The 16,874-nt window shown below is 36.6% G+C and overlaps 1 protein-coding gene across 1 annotated transcript in view; it reads left to right on the forward strand.

The window, feature by feature from the left end:
• The window catches only part of C19H8orf34 (chromosome 19 C8orf34 homolog), a 253,026-nt gene extending 237,084 nt beyond the window's left edge, over nucleotides 1–15,942 (forward strand). Inside the window, 3 exon segments of the mRNA XM_054708756.1 lie at nucleotides 3,303–3,396; nucleotides 14,401–14,460; nucleotides 15,744–15,942. Coding sequence (XP_054564731.1) covers nucleotides 3,303–3,396; nucleotides 14,401–14,460; nucleotides 15,744–15,751 — 162 coding nt within the window. The 3' untranslated portion in view covers nucleotides 15,752–15,942.
• Nucleotides 15,943–16,874: the final 932 nt, after the last annotated feature.

The raw sequence follows: 16,874 nt of genomic DNA on the forward strand, positions 1-16,874 counted from the left end.
GCTATTGGGGTGTCATTGTGTTTAAGTCCTCTCCACTGCCAACTCTAATACATTACATCTGGATCATTCTAGCCTTGTTTATCTGTAAACTCCCACTCCAAATATATATATATATATATATGTATATGTAGTGTGTTTTAGAATTGTTAATCTCTATGCCCATAGGAAAAAAGTTTATCAACTATAGTACAGTTGTTATGTACAATTCCTTTTGCTTTTGGTCTTTTAGAGTGCACTCATTTTCAGTTACTCAGGTCAGCACCTTACTCTCCTGCCCCCTCAATGAGGTTCTTTTAGACATTTGTAATGCATTTAGATTATTTAGATTATTTTTTAGTATTTTGCCTTTCATCCTGGAATTCCCTAACCATCTAATTTATTTTTTATTTGAATATATCAACATGTACTCTGTAATGTGAAGTTCCATGGGTTTTGACAAATGCTTAATGTATTATATTTACCATTATAATACCATGCAGAATAGTTTTTTACCTCCTTAAAAGATCCCCCTGCTTTACCTATTCAACTCTCTAACCCGCTCCAAAACTCCTGGAAAATTGTGCCTTTTTAAAATTCTAAATTGGTACTAAATATCTCCAGAGGTAACCATCACAATCAAGGGATGTTTCTCTCATAAAGGAATTAATTGATGGATCAATTGATTGATTGATTTGAGAGAGAGAGAGAGAGAGAGAGAGAGAGAGAGAGAGAGAGAGAGATTTGTTGTTCTACTTATTTATGCACTCATTGGTTAATTTTTATATATGCCCTGACTGGGGATGGAACCTTGTCATATTGGGACAATGCTCCAACCAACTCAGCTACCCCGCCAGGGCCATGAAGGAATTTTTTTAAACAGATGTTTTCTGATATAGTGTTTCTTAGTGATCAGGGGTTGTGAGCCTTTATTTTTTATATTTGTTTTCAGTTACTGTTGGCATAAAATATTATATTATTTTCAGGTGTACAATACAGTGATTAGACACTTATATAACTTTTGAAGTGATCAGCCGATATGTCTAACCATCTAACTGTAAGCCTTTATTTTTATCTTGCTGGTATTTATCTAAGCAACATAAAGCAAACTATCTCAACTTGGAGTCAAACATCATTGTAAGTGGAGGAAGATGATGAATGAATTTGAGAGGACAAAAGAGTGAATTGACAGGCCACATTGAGTTTGTGTTTTAAATTTTCAAAATCTGGTTGAAAATATTTTCTTGAATCATGATTCAATAAATTCGAAATTGTTACTTATATTTTATTCTGAAGGGGATCCATCCTTCCTTACTACCCTTCATGCTCTCTTCTTTTCTCTTCCTTATTTTCTCCTATGCAAATGTTTCCTGATTGAATACCTGTTTTTTGCCAGGTACTATATAATAGATGCTGGAAATGCACAGGTGAAAAAGTTATCCCTGTCCTCAAGGAATTGCCACATTATTATTGAGGCAGGAAGATATGAAGGGGCAATTACTATATAGTAATAGTTGTTCTGTTGGTGCAATAGACACATACTGGAATAGAGGAGTGACTCTCTCTTGGAGGATCAGGGAAGGTAAGAGAAATGACACCTGCCTGAGGGAATGTTCATGTTTGATATAGGTAAATTTAGTGCATTTGAGGCAAGAAGTATGACCTGTGAAAACATCTTGGCAGATCAGACAGGATGACACAATTGAGGAGCTACCAGTTAATGATAGCTGGAATGGACATGTCAGTTGAAGTGGATGGAGATTGAATTGGGGGCCAATCAAGCAATGAAGGTCCTTGAGTTGAGATCTTATTCTGGGAATAATGAGGAGGCTCTCAAGGATAGTGAACAAGGGTATGGCACTTTAGAAAACTCACTTTGGCAGGGAACTTGTGGGGGGAAAAATAGAAATCATGTGAAATTTAGTCCTAGAAAACTTCACAGATGGCTATTCCAATCAGGTTGGAAGATGATGAGGGTCTGCTTTAGGTCAATGACAGAAGTCAAGGAGCAGTGAAGTAATATATGAAAAATATAATAATAAAAATAAGGAAGTAAATAAAAGCCAGACTGGCATGGCTCAGTGGTTGAGCATTGACCTATGAATAGGAGGTCATGGTTCCATTCCATGGTCAGGGCATATTCCCAGGTTGCAGGCTCTATCTCCAGTGTGGGATGTGAAGGAGGCAGTCAGTCGATGAGTCTCTCATCATTTATGTTTCTATCTTTCTCTCCCTTTTCCTTCCTGTCTGAAATCAATAAAAATATATTTTAATAAATAAATAAATAAATAAATAAGGACCTGCAAAGGGGAAGGAGGTAGTGACTTAGTACTGAAGGATGAAGTTGAGAATGTTCTATATATCCTACTACACTTTATTCTCATTTGAGGGAACTTGAAGCCTTGATGACAAAGAGGTACTATTTGTGCAATTTTATATTGAACTAGTGGCCCGGTGCATGAAATTCGTACACATTAAAAGGGAATTAAGTAGAGGAAATATTTTAATATTGCTATTTGCCCTTTCACTATAATAGAAGTGTTAGAGATGAAAGAAAATTAGTAAAATGTATATGAAAATCTCCCTCCTGTCAGAGTCTGGGGAGCGCCACGGGACCTAGAGTCAAGTCCCCACCCATCACCCACACACACTTTGAAAATGCAGGAGATCCAGACCCAGCCGGCCCCACCCCCATTGGGTGAGACTCAGACCTGGCCGGCCCCACCCCCATCAAGCCCCTCTGGGTGGGGGGCGCAGCCTTAGGTCCCCTGGCACTGGTGCAGGGGGCACAGCCTGAGGTCCCCCCGTCAAGCCCTGCTGTGTGGGGTGTGTGGCCTGAGGTCCCCTGTCAAGCCCTGCCAGGTGGGGGGCATGGCCTGAGGTCCCCTGTCAAGGCCCGCTGGGCAGGGGCCGCAGTCTGAGGTCCCTAGCCCTGGCCAAGAGACATTTGGTTGTGACATTACAGCCTCCCAGTTAATTTGCATATTCCTCTATTATTAGTATAGATATTTTATTATTACGTTTCTAAGAATATGTGCCAACATTTCCACAAAAGTGTTAATTCAGGAAGGAACATGGTCAAGATATTCTTCTCATTAAGACATTAAATCTTATTAAAAGGGAAGCAAATTTTAAAAAGATTTTAGAGTTTGTGGCATGTGTATGACATGAAAATGAATTTAAACTTAGAACTCTGTAAGGAAATTTTTATTATAGTTTATTGGACATATAATTTATGGATACTGAAGTGTGAAGTGTGCACCCATATTAGTATTCACAAGTTTATTCTAGAGTCTGATCTGAAATGAATTTTCTTTCTTTGGCAGGATGATTCTTTAAAGCAATTGCAGGTGGTTCACCAACCATGGATCTTGCCAAGTGACACAGAAAGCGAAGGAGTGGAAGCAGAACAAGAGAAACGTGAGTAGACTCTACTGTTTATTGACAAATTGCTTTTAGCCAAAGGAAATCTACACTGAAAGTCTATTCCTTTCATAATATCAGATGTTGTCTGCAAAAAAATTCAGACTTGACTAGGAAACCATGCAAAGATAAGCTATATTTCAGTTATATAGATCTTGATTCAGTTATGTCATAATTGTGTTGCAGAGAACCATAAACTAACTTTCTGAGAACAAGTACAGAACCTTACAAGAAGGAATTAATCTTCTTGAACACTAACATAAATGTCCATTTAGAATGTGAATCTTCTATAAATATATAATTAGATCAGTGATAACTCGTGATTATTTAAAAAAATCAAAATATGTTAGGAACAGTTTGTTATTATATATAAAATTATCATTATTAGTTAAATGAGCATATATATGTTAAATGAGCATATATATATTGTAATGGTTGCTTAGGGATATGCAACCATTATAACCGAATGACCTGAACAACCGAGCAACTGGTCGACCGGTCACTATGACGTGCACTGATCACAAGGGGGCAGACACCCATAGCCAACTTTCTGCGATGGGCCAACCTTCCCTGGTCCCTCCCCGTGGCCAGCCAACCTCCCACAATCCTCTGGTCAGCCATCCTCCTGCAGTTCCTCCCCCTGGCCAGTCCCTCCTCCCAGCCAGCCAACTTCCTGCGGTCCTTCTCCCCATCCTTTCCCCCAGCTGGCAGGCCACGATTGGCTCAGCCCTGATCTTCCCGGCCCCGATCCAGACTGGGTGAGACGGCCCCAATCGGCCCTGATCACCAGCCAGGCCTAGGGACCCCACCTGTGTATGAATTCGTGCATCAGGCCTCTAGTATATAGAGAGAGTTGATCCTTAAAGAATGCCTAGTGTTGACCACAAACCTTACCGATCGCATAAACAGTCGATTAACACATTTTGTATATTATATGATGGTGTTTCAAAAGGTCTCTGAGGAACTGTTCACATTTCTTCATTTTTTTTTAAGAATTCCTCAGAAGTTCCTTAGATTGGATTTCAATGCACCTATCTTAAGCTCTTTGATCCTTTCTTATGCCAGCTCAAATCTGTTGTTGAGGCCCTCTAGTGAATTTTTTCATTTTAATTCTAGAATTTCTATTTTGTTCCCCTTAATAATTTGTATGTTTTAACTGGTAGTCTCATTTGGTGGAAGTTCATTCTCATGCTTTTTAAAAATTTTATTTGACATGATTTCTTTTAATTCTTTGACTATACTTATAGTAGTTGATGACAAGTTTTTGTGTAGTAAAGTCCATCATCTGAGTTTACTCAGGAGAGTTTCTATTGAATTTTTTTTCCTATTTATGAGCCACACTTTCATGTTTATTATCATGCTTAATATAATTAATAAAGCATGTCACTTTTTGGTTTGTTTGTTTAAAACTGGACGTTTAATATAATGTGGGAACTCTAGTAATTGGACCATCTTCCCTCCCGTCCCCAGTTTGTTCTTGCTGCTGTTGGTTCTTGTTATTATTGTTGCTATTTTTTGTTGAGTGACTTCACTGAAGTAGCTCTATAAAGTCTATATTATTTATTGTATGCAGCCACTGAAATCCACACTCAGTAGCTTTGTAGTCAGCACATTCAATCTTCTATGAGTATTCAGAAAATGCTAAGGCTTCATGAGAATTTCAGGGCATCTGAACTGACACCAGGCAGTAAATCCTCAAAATTAGGTATTTCAACATTTGTATGTGGGGTAACTTATCATCATAAATATTTAAGGACTTGCCTTTAATCAATAAATATAAAAGTGAGTTAATAACTAGTGTTAATTATCTGTTAGAAGCAAAACATTCTAATGCCAAATTGCAATTTTTCTTTCTAATACTGGTTTTAGAAGATATTTATTTGGTTATAAATACATTTCTTTTTGGTAATTTCTAGAGGCCAAATGCCTCTGAATTATTCATGTGGCCTTCTTACTTTGAAATGTTTCCCATGTCTGTGGTAAAATTCTGATATTATGAATGGTTCAATTGATTTCTAAGCTCCTAGAAAATATTTAAAGGGTTGCATTTAATGACATATCTAAATAATCTCACAAACTAAACTATTATTAAGTGTAATGGGAAAATGGGTCAGGTTGCTCAGCAATACATAAAGTTGCATGCTTCAGACTACCTTCTTTGTTTATTAAAATGCCCTTGCCACATGCAAATAATAGTCAGAAATTTTTATAACAAGTGCCATAGAAGCCTGTGTTTAAACAACAAGACAGCAGAACTGTTACTTTGGACTGCAAAATCCATTGGATTCGAGCAGTGATTTTCAAACGGTGTGCCACAAGAATTTTTATAACATGAAATACCTGGCTATTTAGGGGCACTAACCTCTTTTCCCTTAGATTGTCAAATAAGAAATGACAACAGCCAACACAACAATAGCCATCTGGTGTGAATGAATCAAAATTATCCCTATTTGTTGCGTGTGCAATGAGATGAAAAACATTAAAAATTGCTGGCTTAGAGTACATGTGGAGTTGAATTCTTTAAAATTAAAAATAGGAGATACATGGTCCAATCTTTTGTTATTTTTAAAAATCAAAAGTATGAATGACTAGCACATGTTTTTAATACTTTCACCAAATACTTTTTGTTTGTCTTGGAATATTCTTATATTTGCTCTAGGTGTGGCTAAAAAAAAAAATAGAATAATGGACACAAAATGAAGGAAAAAATCTAGTTTATTCTTTAACTTTGATGGATTTAGCTTATATGGAAGCCTTATATCCAATGGAAAGTATCTTTACAAATGAGAAGAATGTATTGGCTGGCTGCAAGTCTTTTGCATGTGTTTACAGTTTCCCCAGCACCATTTATTGATGACACTATCCATTCCCCACTGTGTAGTTTTGGTGTCCTGGTGTAAAGTTAGTTCACCATATATATTTGGAGTTTATTTCTGGGCTCTCTATTTCTGTTCCACTGGTCCATGTGTGTACTTTTATGCCAGTACTGTGCTGTTTTAATTACCATAGCTTTGTAATATAATTTGAAGTCAGGAAGTGTGATGCCACCAATTCTGTTCTTCGTTCTCAAGACTGATTTGACTATTCAGTGTCTTTTGTGGTAGTTTTCTTTTCTTTTCCACCTATTTTGTTTAATTTTTATTAAACTATATATCTGATAAGGGATTAATATCCAAAATATGTAAGAAACTCATACAACTCAATAGTAAAAAAAAAAAATAATAACCTGTTTAAAAAATGGGCAAAGACTTTAATAGACATTTTCCCAAAAAAGACATACAAATGGCCAACAAGTACATGAAATGGTACTCAACACCATTAATAATCAGGGGAAAGTGATCAAAACCATAATGAAATATCACTCACATGTCTTAGGATGTCTATTATAAAAAAGATAAGAAATAAGTGTTGGTGAAGATGTGGAAAAAAAAGAGAACCCTTGTACATTGTTGTTTAAATGTAAATTGATTGTTAAGCCATTATGAGAAACAATGTGAATGTTCTGCAAAAACTAAAATTAGTACTACCATATGATCTAACAATCTCTCTTCCGGGTATATACCCAAAGGATATGAAATTAGCACCTCACAAGAGAGCTATGCTCCCATTGGAGCAGTATTCACAATAGCCAGGATATGGAAACAACCTAAGTAGCTGTCAATAGATGAATGGACAAAGAAATTATTATATATATTACAGTGGAATATTAATATGCATTTTTTTAAAACAGGAGATCTGGTAATTTGCAACAACATGGATGAATTTAGAGAACATTATGCTAAGTGAAATAAGCCAGACACAAGAAGAAGAAAAAAATGTGTGATTTCACTTATATGTAGAATCTAAACAAGTCAAATACAGAGACGCAATGAATAGAATGATGGTTACTGGGGCCGGGATATGGGAGAAATGGTTAGATATTTGTCAAGGGCTAAATAGTTGCAGTTATGTAGGATAAATATGTCTAGAGATCTGATGTATAGCATTTAATGTATAATTAATCATACCATATTGAATACTGGAAATTTGCTAAAAGTAACAAAAATTCCCATAATATCACACTCAAAATATTCTCCATTATTATTTTGGGATTTGATCACATAGTCTTGTCACCATGCATGCCTGTTTATTTTTTAGTAAGTATTGAAATTTATATGAAAAAATTAGAGAGATAATTTGAGGCCTCCCATGATATTAACTTCTTCCAAGAGAACATTTTACTTTGTTTCTGAAAGAAGTATTCCTAGATTATTTGAAATTCAACAAAAAATTGAGATTTTAAGTTGGGCTTTATTCATTTAGAGGGCTGCCATATTCCCATGTTGCCCTTGCTCCTTTCCTATAGTGTGTCCCTTCAGAGCAGCAATCCAAAACCTGGGGAGTTTATTTGAGTCACCTTCCTCAGTAACACTGGAGCTCCGATTCTAGGAGTTTTTTGCAATCTCTCTTTTGGTTGTCAGCCCCTCAGAATTTATTTCAGTAACTGGCAGGTACCTTTAAAAGAAGCATGTCCCCAAATTTCACTTTTAAAATTTCTGTTTATTTTCTTATTCTCCTGTATATTTGCCATGTACTAGTAATACTTTATTGCTTTGAAAGGTCTCTGATGCCTTCACACATACTTTTAAATGTATTTTTCATGTTTTTAGTGGGATGCTTTATCTCAATAATTTACCCAACCATTACTGGATTATCAATTTCTCACTTCAATATATTTCAACAGATTTAGGCATAATTAACACATTTTCAGATTATTGCATTTTGCTTTTATAGACTAATAAAAGATTTACTTTTTATTGCTTTAATTTGTGCCAAACATAGTGTCAGACACATAGCATGTGCTTGGTAAATATTAGTTAATTCTAAGCTCTTACTTTTTGGCTTAGCAATATAACATGTAAAATGGTTTCTATTTATGCACAAATGTTAATGACAATATTTAGTTTATCTTCTATCCCGTAAGGACATCAGTCTCTCACTCCTTCATGGAATTTGTTGCCAGACATTTGTTAGTTTCTCACTGCAGTTTATTACTGGACTCACTTTTTTGTGAGCATACATGTGACACTTAATTATGTCAGTGTGAGGCTAATTTTCTTTTTCTAGAAGCTCTGATAGAGTTGGAAAAACTGGAAATCAGGAGACTCACCAAAGTTCCTGCTGCTTCCCTGTTGTCCACAAGCTAGTAAATTGCAGGGAAAGACTCACGCTCAGCTGTATCTATGTGTGCTCAATTCCCAGATTTTTAACTATCAGAGGTACATTAACTACATGAGAATGAAAGAGAATGCTCTCCTCCAAGATTCTCTGCCAAACACTTTCCACCTTTTACTTACTGGTAATAATTTATCTTTTCATTTATAAAGCCCAAGCTCATTTTTCTTAATTATTCTATGGCTTTTGCATTCAACTTGTTGCCTCTAGTATACGTTGGCACTTTAGAGGAGAGAAGGATTATATAGTCTTAATTTGGGGCAAAAAGAGTGACCTCTTCTTGTGTAGACTCATGGGTAGTATCATCACCTTATGCAATGCTCTCACATATTCTTCCAGGCTGTGTGAGTTCGTCTTGTGCCTACCAATGGGGTACATGTAGCCTCTCCATCATTGATCCCAACGTTCCTTATTATTTCACTAGAGGCCCAGTGCACAAATTCGTGCATGGGTGGGGTCTGGCTGGCCCACCACATTTGGGGCCGATTGGACTGGGCCAGCAGGGGGGAGGAGCCGCAGGTAGTTGGCGGGCCAGCCCTGCCCTCGATGGGGGTGGGGAAGCTGATCGGGGGTGGGGCTGGCTGGGGGGAGGGGATGCAGGCAGTTGGTGGGTTGGCCCTGCCCTCTGGTTGAACTCCAGTCAAACTCCCAGTCGAGAGGACAATTTGCATATTACTCTTTTATTATATAGGATTTCCCTTTTCCTCCTATTTCACACTTACTTACTAAAGGGGGGGAATCAATGTTCTAAGCACAGAACATTGTGCTTAATAAATCTTTCTCACTGAGAGAACTAGCATATATTCTAATCAATATTAATTTAATAATAAGTTGGGGAAATTGTCCCATAGCCTAATCTATATATATAAAAGCCCAAGTGGCCAAAACCGGTTTGGCTCAGTGGATAGAGCATCGGCCTGTGGACTCAAGGGTCCCAGGTTCGATTCCGGTCAAGGGCATGTACCTTGGTTGCGGGCACATCCCCAGTAGGGGTGTGCAAGAGGCAACTGATTGATGTTTCTCTCTCATCGATGTTTCTAACTCTCTATCCCTCTCTCTTCCTCTCTGTAAAAAATCAATAAAAAAATATTTAAAAAAAGAGCACATACAATATGCATAATAAATATAAGTTCTATTTAAAAAAAAAAATAAATAAATAAATAAATAAATAAATAAATAAAAGCCCAAGTGGCCATTCGACTGGTAGCTATGAAGTGCACTGACCACCAGGGGGCAGACGCTCAATGCACAAGCATGGAACCATGGAACAGACTGATGAATCTCAGAAGGAAAGGCGGGAAGAGATTAACCAAAGATCTTATATGCATATTAGAGGCCCGGGGGACGGATTTGTGCACTGGTGGGGTCCCTTGACCTGGCCTATGGGGATTGGGCCGAAACCAGCTCTCTGACATCTCCCAAGGGGTCCCGGATTGCGAGAGGGCACAGGCCAGATCCAAGGGACCCCACCAGTGCATGAATCCGTGCACCAGGCTTCTAGTTTATAAATAAACGTTGACTCGTGCATGAGCGATATTTGTCCCCATCTGATACTGGCCTCCCATCTAAGTTAATTAAAAGACAGTTTCCCTAATTTTCTTTAATCTCTGACACTTCTATTATAGAGAAAGGGTGAATAGTGATATTAAAATATTTCTTCTAATTAATTTCCTTTCAATGTGCACGAATCCGGCCACTAGTATACAATAAAACTACAAAGTCAACTTGGGGGATATATTTAGAATTACAGAATTCCACTTTTTAAAACCTATTATGAGTAATTGACATTTTAAGGTTATATAGAAACGCATGCTCTCTAAAATAGGAGGAAATCGAAGAGGACTGACATTTATTAAATGTTTGTAGTATCTTCTTTTATCCCCGTGACAAATGAATGTGTGAGTGATAGTACTCTGATTTTACAATCTTAGATTTATTAAATACCCTTTCCCAAGGGTACATGATTAATAAGTGCAATTTACATTCTAACTTAATCGAAGGTCATATGTTCTAGTGTAAAATGTCATTCCATCTCTAGAAGCTAAATGAAGAGGGAAGGTGGGAGAAATGTGTGTATAAATAGTATCAAGAGAGTAATTATTTCACTGAGCACTGAAAGAGTTTGTATCATAAAGAAAATACTATGAAACATGAAAATAGGAAAAGTGACATGTAAAGAAATAAGCAGTAATACATTTGGATAGGAAATCTGCTTTTAATATAACTTCAACTTGATTTAGTTATATTTACACTGTGCTCTGAATTATTATCTACAGGCAAAGTCATCCAGAAAATTAAGGGAGGCATATTTGATAAACATAAAAAATAAAATTTTGACAGAATAAAATAAACAACATTTAGTAATTACATTAAGCATGTTTTCAATCCCATAGTAAGCTATTTAAAATAGAACAACTGTTCAAAGCATGCTGCCAAATGTCTTCAGAATGACTTGTTATGAAATGTTGACTAAATATCCCAAAACTCTATATCAACTTTAGTATAATTAAACATTCTTCAGACCAAAAACAGAGTTTTTATTTATATTCTGAAATGTAAATTCCACGTGACTTTCTCCTTCATATTAGGACCAAAAAGATTATCCATTTGTTAACATTCACAACAGTTTTCAGAAAGTTTCCACTAGTTATATAGGGTTTATAATTTATAAATTGCTCCCACATATTTAATTCCAAAAATTAACCTATTAGGGAAAATTTTGTTGTAATATTCATATTTTACATTGTAAGCATTTAGCACACAATTATTTAATAAATATTTATATATTCACTATTTACTAAATAGTATTTACTGGATGAATTGAATGAATGCATGATTAAATTTAGTTCAGATTGGTGAAGTGACTCGAGAAGTGGCCAAGCCCGAGTTGCATCTTCTGATTACTCAGGAAGGCCATGATTAGAAACATGGACAACGTTATGTAGTAAGTGGTTTTATCAGTACACACACAACCAAACATGATATGTTCAGTGACACTTCAATGTTCACTGTGTTGCTCCTCTGTGGTAATGGTAATTCAGAGTTGCAAAGAGTATGGTGCTTTAATGCAGCCTTTTACATCAATCCCACACACGCATTTGAAACCCATTGCCTCAGGTGATTTGTGTTGCTGGTTTTTACTGAATAAACCTGTACATATGGCATTCAAGAAGAAAAGAAGAAGGTTCTATGCGTAAACAAATTACCTTTATTTCTACAATTTTTGGCTCCTTGCTTGCTTGCGTGTTCTCCCTCCCCCCACCACACAAAAGCTGCTTCATTCCTTGCATTCCCCCAAGTATGGGAAGTAATGGGCTATCCCCTGATATTTAGTCCTACTTCACAGAGGGAAGCCATGTAAGGTTGTTGCCATACTAGAACAACGTTATACCGAAGTTCAGGTCAGAAACTTGAGATCAGTTACTTCTGTTTTTTATTCCTGTTACCCTGGGCCACTCTGTCTTGCCCTACTGTCCTTGTCAAAATAAAACCATCTCATGTTTTGTATTCTTTACCACCATTGATATATTTCTCAGAACTTTCCCCTGTACCATGTGCAACTGGAATTTGATTTGCAAACCGATTCTCCTTCGGTGCTATTCAAATAACACTCTCCATGCCTTTCTTTGCCTTATTTGAAATGGGTTCTTCTAGAAGACACTGCTTCCCTGTGAGCCTTCCCCAGGGAAGTTGATCCTTCTTTCAGTTGCCATGTGTCTTGGCATGGTGCTTGCACCATGAGGAAGCATGAAACAGTCTACTTGAAATTCTCCTTTTCTTTTAGGTTCACGCCATTTGTCCTGCTGTCCAGTTTCTTTGTCACTATAATCCTACCAATCACTTCTGTTCTTTCATGTGGAGCACTTACATTTGGTTTACTATTTTCCTCTCTACCACAACTCCTATTAGGAAATTTTGACTATCAAGTGGGTGACTTATCCAATGTCCTACCATTATCATTCCTTGACTCTCTCAAATGTATTGGTCTTCTATGGCAATGTATTTTTGTGTGTGTGTGTGTGTGTGTGTCAAATGTGAAATAGCATCCAACTCTAAAATTTTAAATTATTATATTCTAACTAGATGCCCAATGCACGAAATTTGTGCAAGGGGCTTGGCCCTCACAGCCCAGCTGCCTTGCGGCCCTGGCTACCTCACAGCCCTGCAGCCCCACGGCCCTGCCCACTGGTCGTTCTGGAAGGTCGTTTCGCCAACTGGTCTAATTAGCATATTAGCTCTTTATTATATAGGATCTTTGTCCCAAACCTCCTGCACTTAAGATTCTCTACACTTTGATTTTGTTTGGTGCCCAGACACTTCACTACTCCTTTTTCTTCAAGTATGTCAGGCCACAGCTGGCTTTATTCTTCACCCTGAAGTCCATGCTACATAGAACATTGATATTCAACCTGTGGTCCATAAACCAGCAACATCTTAGGAACTTGTAAGAAATGCAGTTCCCTTGGCCTCCACCCCACATTTCCTAAAGTCAGAAACTCTGATAGTGGAGCCCACAGCAATCCATGTTTTAAAAAGCTCTCCAGTTGATCTGATACCCTTAAAATTTGAGAACCTCTATATAGAGCATTAATTCAACTGGTCTCTTGTCAGCACCCAAAGGTGAATGCATCACTATTTTGTTCCAAAATCCTTCCATGTTTAAGATTTCTAAAAATGTACCAAGTTCTCCAGCTTTATTAAATAAAGCACCCTTTCCATATACAATCACCACGACCACCTTCACTCCAAATGTACTTTGTAGTTCCTATTTATCTAAATTTGAATACTGTAAAACCATCAAATGCCCACTACTTAATGATACTTCCAAAGGCATTTTCTTGATAATAATCCTCAGTGGAGAATCCTGAGCAGTGCTACTGACTCAAGGTCACCTACTAGTATATAAGAAGGGATGGGGCCAAGATTTGAATTCAGGTCTATTGAGTACAAACCTGTGCTTTTTCTATTTCACTGCTGAATTATGTAAACCAACAATTGCATTGATATGCCTCTGGTTGAAGCAGTACCCACCAATGGATCTCTATAGAATTTTTAAAAGTGAGTTACATAAAAATCTATTATCAAATCACTTTGATAAACATCAGGTTAAATAGTTATTTTAATTGTAGGACTTTTAAGACCCTTTAATATCTTTGATGTGTGCTGATTCCTTTATTTCACTGCTTTTATCCTCTTTATTTCCTCATGGTTTTAAATTTTCCCACTAGATTTACTCTCCTGCCTAGGGATGTATTCAGAGGAATTACATTTAGCATGCAGTGTTATAGATGTAGTGTATATGCACTACTTCATGTGAAGCTCAGTAACTTTGTGATGATAACATGAAATTACACATATTATAGCATCACAGTACTGTGACATGTATATATCCAGTCCAGAATAAGCTGTGTTAAGGCAACAGCCTGTAGGGGACTGCTTTCCTGCCTAACCCATGCTGAACATAAGCATTACGACTTGAATTGAGATAGTGTCTTCCTGCAACTGACATTTGTATGCCTAACACTATTCAGAGGGGCATTTGGGGCTGGATTTTATTTAAAAATCAACAAAAGTTTAAATTGAACATGACTGAATTATGATGTGAAAGTATACTCACTATTGAACAGTTAACGTATGTAATTGCAGCTCATTGTATAGTATAAATGTAATCTTACTATTAATTTCATTTCATTTTCACTCGAAGTTGGCTAAACCAGGAGGAATTGTGTTTAACTGATGTTTCCTGGTGCAGCGTGTTACCTCTCTCTCTTCTCTTCCATCGTGCAGGTTCTACCGACCTTCTTCTTTGTGTTCCCTGCTCTTCTTGTCCTACTCTGGTCTACTCTGGTATGTTTGCTCAGGGCACTTACTATTAATGTCGGGTGATTATGGGTACTATCCTACAACTGCTCAAGGATCAGATTTTCTAAACTAGTCTTCATGACCTCTAACGAGAAAAAAAGATTTTCCTCCAAGTACTCTGCACAAGGTTTCCTTCTTTCTGTGATGTGGCGTGGCTCTCTGGCTCCTCACTGAATCTGTACTCACTGGGGAGGTAGAAAGGGAATTTGAACTCTTCTTCTTGGCAGGAAAATCACTTTTAAATATATGTGAGATGAAAACATATTCCCCCACTGTGCAGTCCACCGACTCTATAGCACCATTAAATATATCCCGGAGACACAGCATCTCAGAACAATTTCAGATCCATGGACATGAGGCTAGCCCATGAAGTGAATATATAAACATGAGCAGTTTACAGTATATTCTCTCAAGTATGTCACAGAGAGAAGCAAAGGTTGAGTTTGTTCTTAGCACTCAGAGTCACAGCATTTCAAAATTAGAAAGAATTTAGAACCAGCTACGTCTCTTCCAGTATCATGCTGGTCGTTTCTCTGCACAACCCCTACCAAATGGTCACCCAGCTTCTACATGAAATGAGAAGTATACTACCCACTTTGGCAGCTCATTCAGTTTTGTTCTGCTCTGATTGCTCACTGACCCAATAATTCTATATTAATAAATCACCTAAAAAACAATTTGTGCAATGCAGCACTGTGTAGTTATCAGAATATTATTATGTTCATTGCACATGTTTCATAATAAAACATGAGAACTGTTTTATAATAAAATATAGAAAACATGTAAAAATTTAAAAATCATCTAATGATCAACAAAAGAGGATTTATTAAAAATGTATAGCAATCTACATAATGGAATATGGATGAGACATATAGTAACTGGGTATATACATATATTAACTGGATAGATCTACCTACCTATATCTATATACTAGTATATTCTAATATGGAAAACATTTTTATATTTTTACATAAAATGTGAGTCACAACACAGTTTATTAAATATAATTTAGTTTTGTTGTATATGATACACAGACACACACAGTTATATATTTATGTCTGCACAATACTGTCTAAATAAATGGTTAAATACAAAATGGTCTCAAAAAGCCATGTTCATTGCAGCATTACTTATAATAGTCAAGATAGGAAACAACCTAACTGTTCATCAGTAGATGAATGGATAAAGTTGACACATCTTTTTTAAATATGCTACTCTATAGACATGTCATTAAGCACATTTTGTTTTGTTTTGTTTCTCTCCTACAGGTCTGTGAAACAGGCAGAGATTGCAAGTGGTCCTTAAGGAAATTGAAATTATTCAAATCCTTATGTATAGTTCTAATTTTATTTACTATGTGTAATCATTTAAAGAATGGTTATTTTTATAATATCGATAACAAACAAGTACTCTTGTTACCAGGGGCGTGCCTAAGTCAGTAATCAGAGAACACTAACCCTGGCAAAGGATTCTGGGTGGTCAGCATGCCTGCTGCCTTTTGACATGGTTGGTGCCCTGGGTTTAGATTACTTTATATCTAGCTATTAAGGTTACTATTTGATACACTAAATATTGCCTGATTCAAAAGACTTTGCTTAAATTTTTTCTGTATTTTAACTTGTCTAGGATTTTCTATTTCTTATATTTTTATAACATGTTCTCATTTTTTAGATTAATAAACATTATACTTACCCACATGTGCCAGGATGTGCCACTTGGGTATCTCTGGGAGTTAGCTGTTGTTCAGTGTCATGACCTGCCCCATATGTTCTGTGCAGAGTGAGGTGCATTCTCCACCACTGATCCTTTCTGCAATTACTGTCCCTGCTCCTTGCAAAACACACAATTGATATGTTAATTCAATGAAGCAGATCAATAAGGAATGAAATGCATGCCCCAACGCATATGCAATGAAAACTGTTTGACCATTTATGCAGTTATTGAACCCAACTAAGACTATCCATTTTAAAGCTGATATATGCTTGCTTTTGGAATGTGTTATGCATTGATGCAAAGTGACTAGATCTAAGTAATTTATTGGGCATCTCAACTGTTTTAATTGTCTTAACCTAAGTTTTCTTTCTGGACCTTTAAGGCATATGATTAAATGATAAAACTGCCTGTATAACTGTCAAAGAAACAAATGTTAAAGGCCAGAACATGGCTAAAGAATAAACAAAGAAGTTCCTATTGTATGAATGAAGTTATATTCCTAAGTCAAATAATACATTTTCTTACATTAACATTTTCTTGAGAATAGAAACTCATGAGGCTAATTTTCATAAAGGTTGTATTTAATAGGTAGAAACAAATTAAAGGCTTAGAAAACAGTATATTTAGCAGAACAGAGAAAACACAAGAGAGTAAGTTTACAGGACCAGGCCAATTCTCTATTTAAA

This window comes from Eptesicus fuscus, chromosome 19 (genome assembly GCF_027574615.1).
Source record: "Eptesicus fuscus isolate TK198812 chromosome 19, DD_ASM_mEF_20220401, whole genome shotgun sequence".
Lineage (NCBI taxonomy): Eukaryota > Metazoa > Chordata > Mammalia > Chiroptera > Vespertilionidae > Eptesicus > Eptesicus fuscus.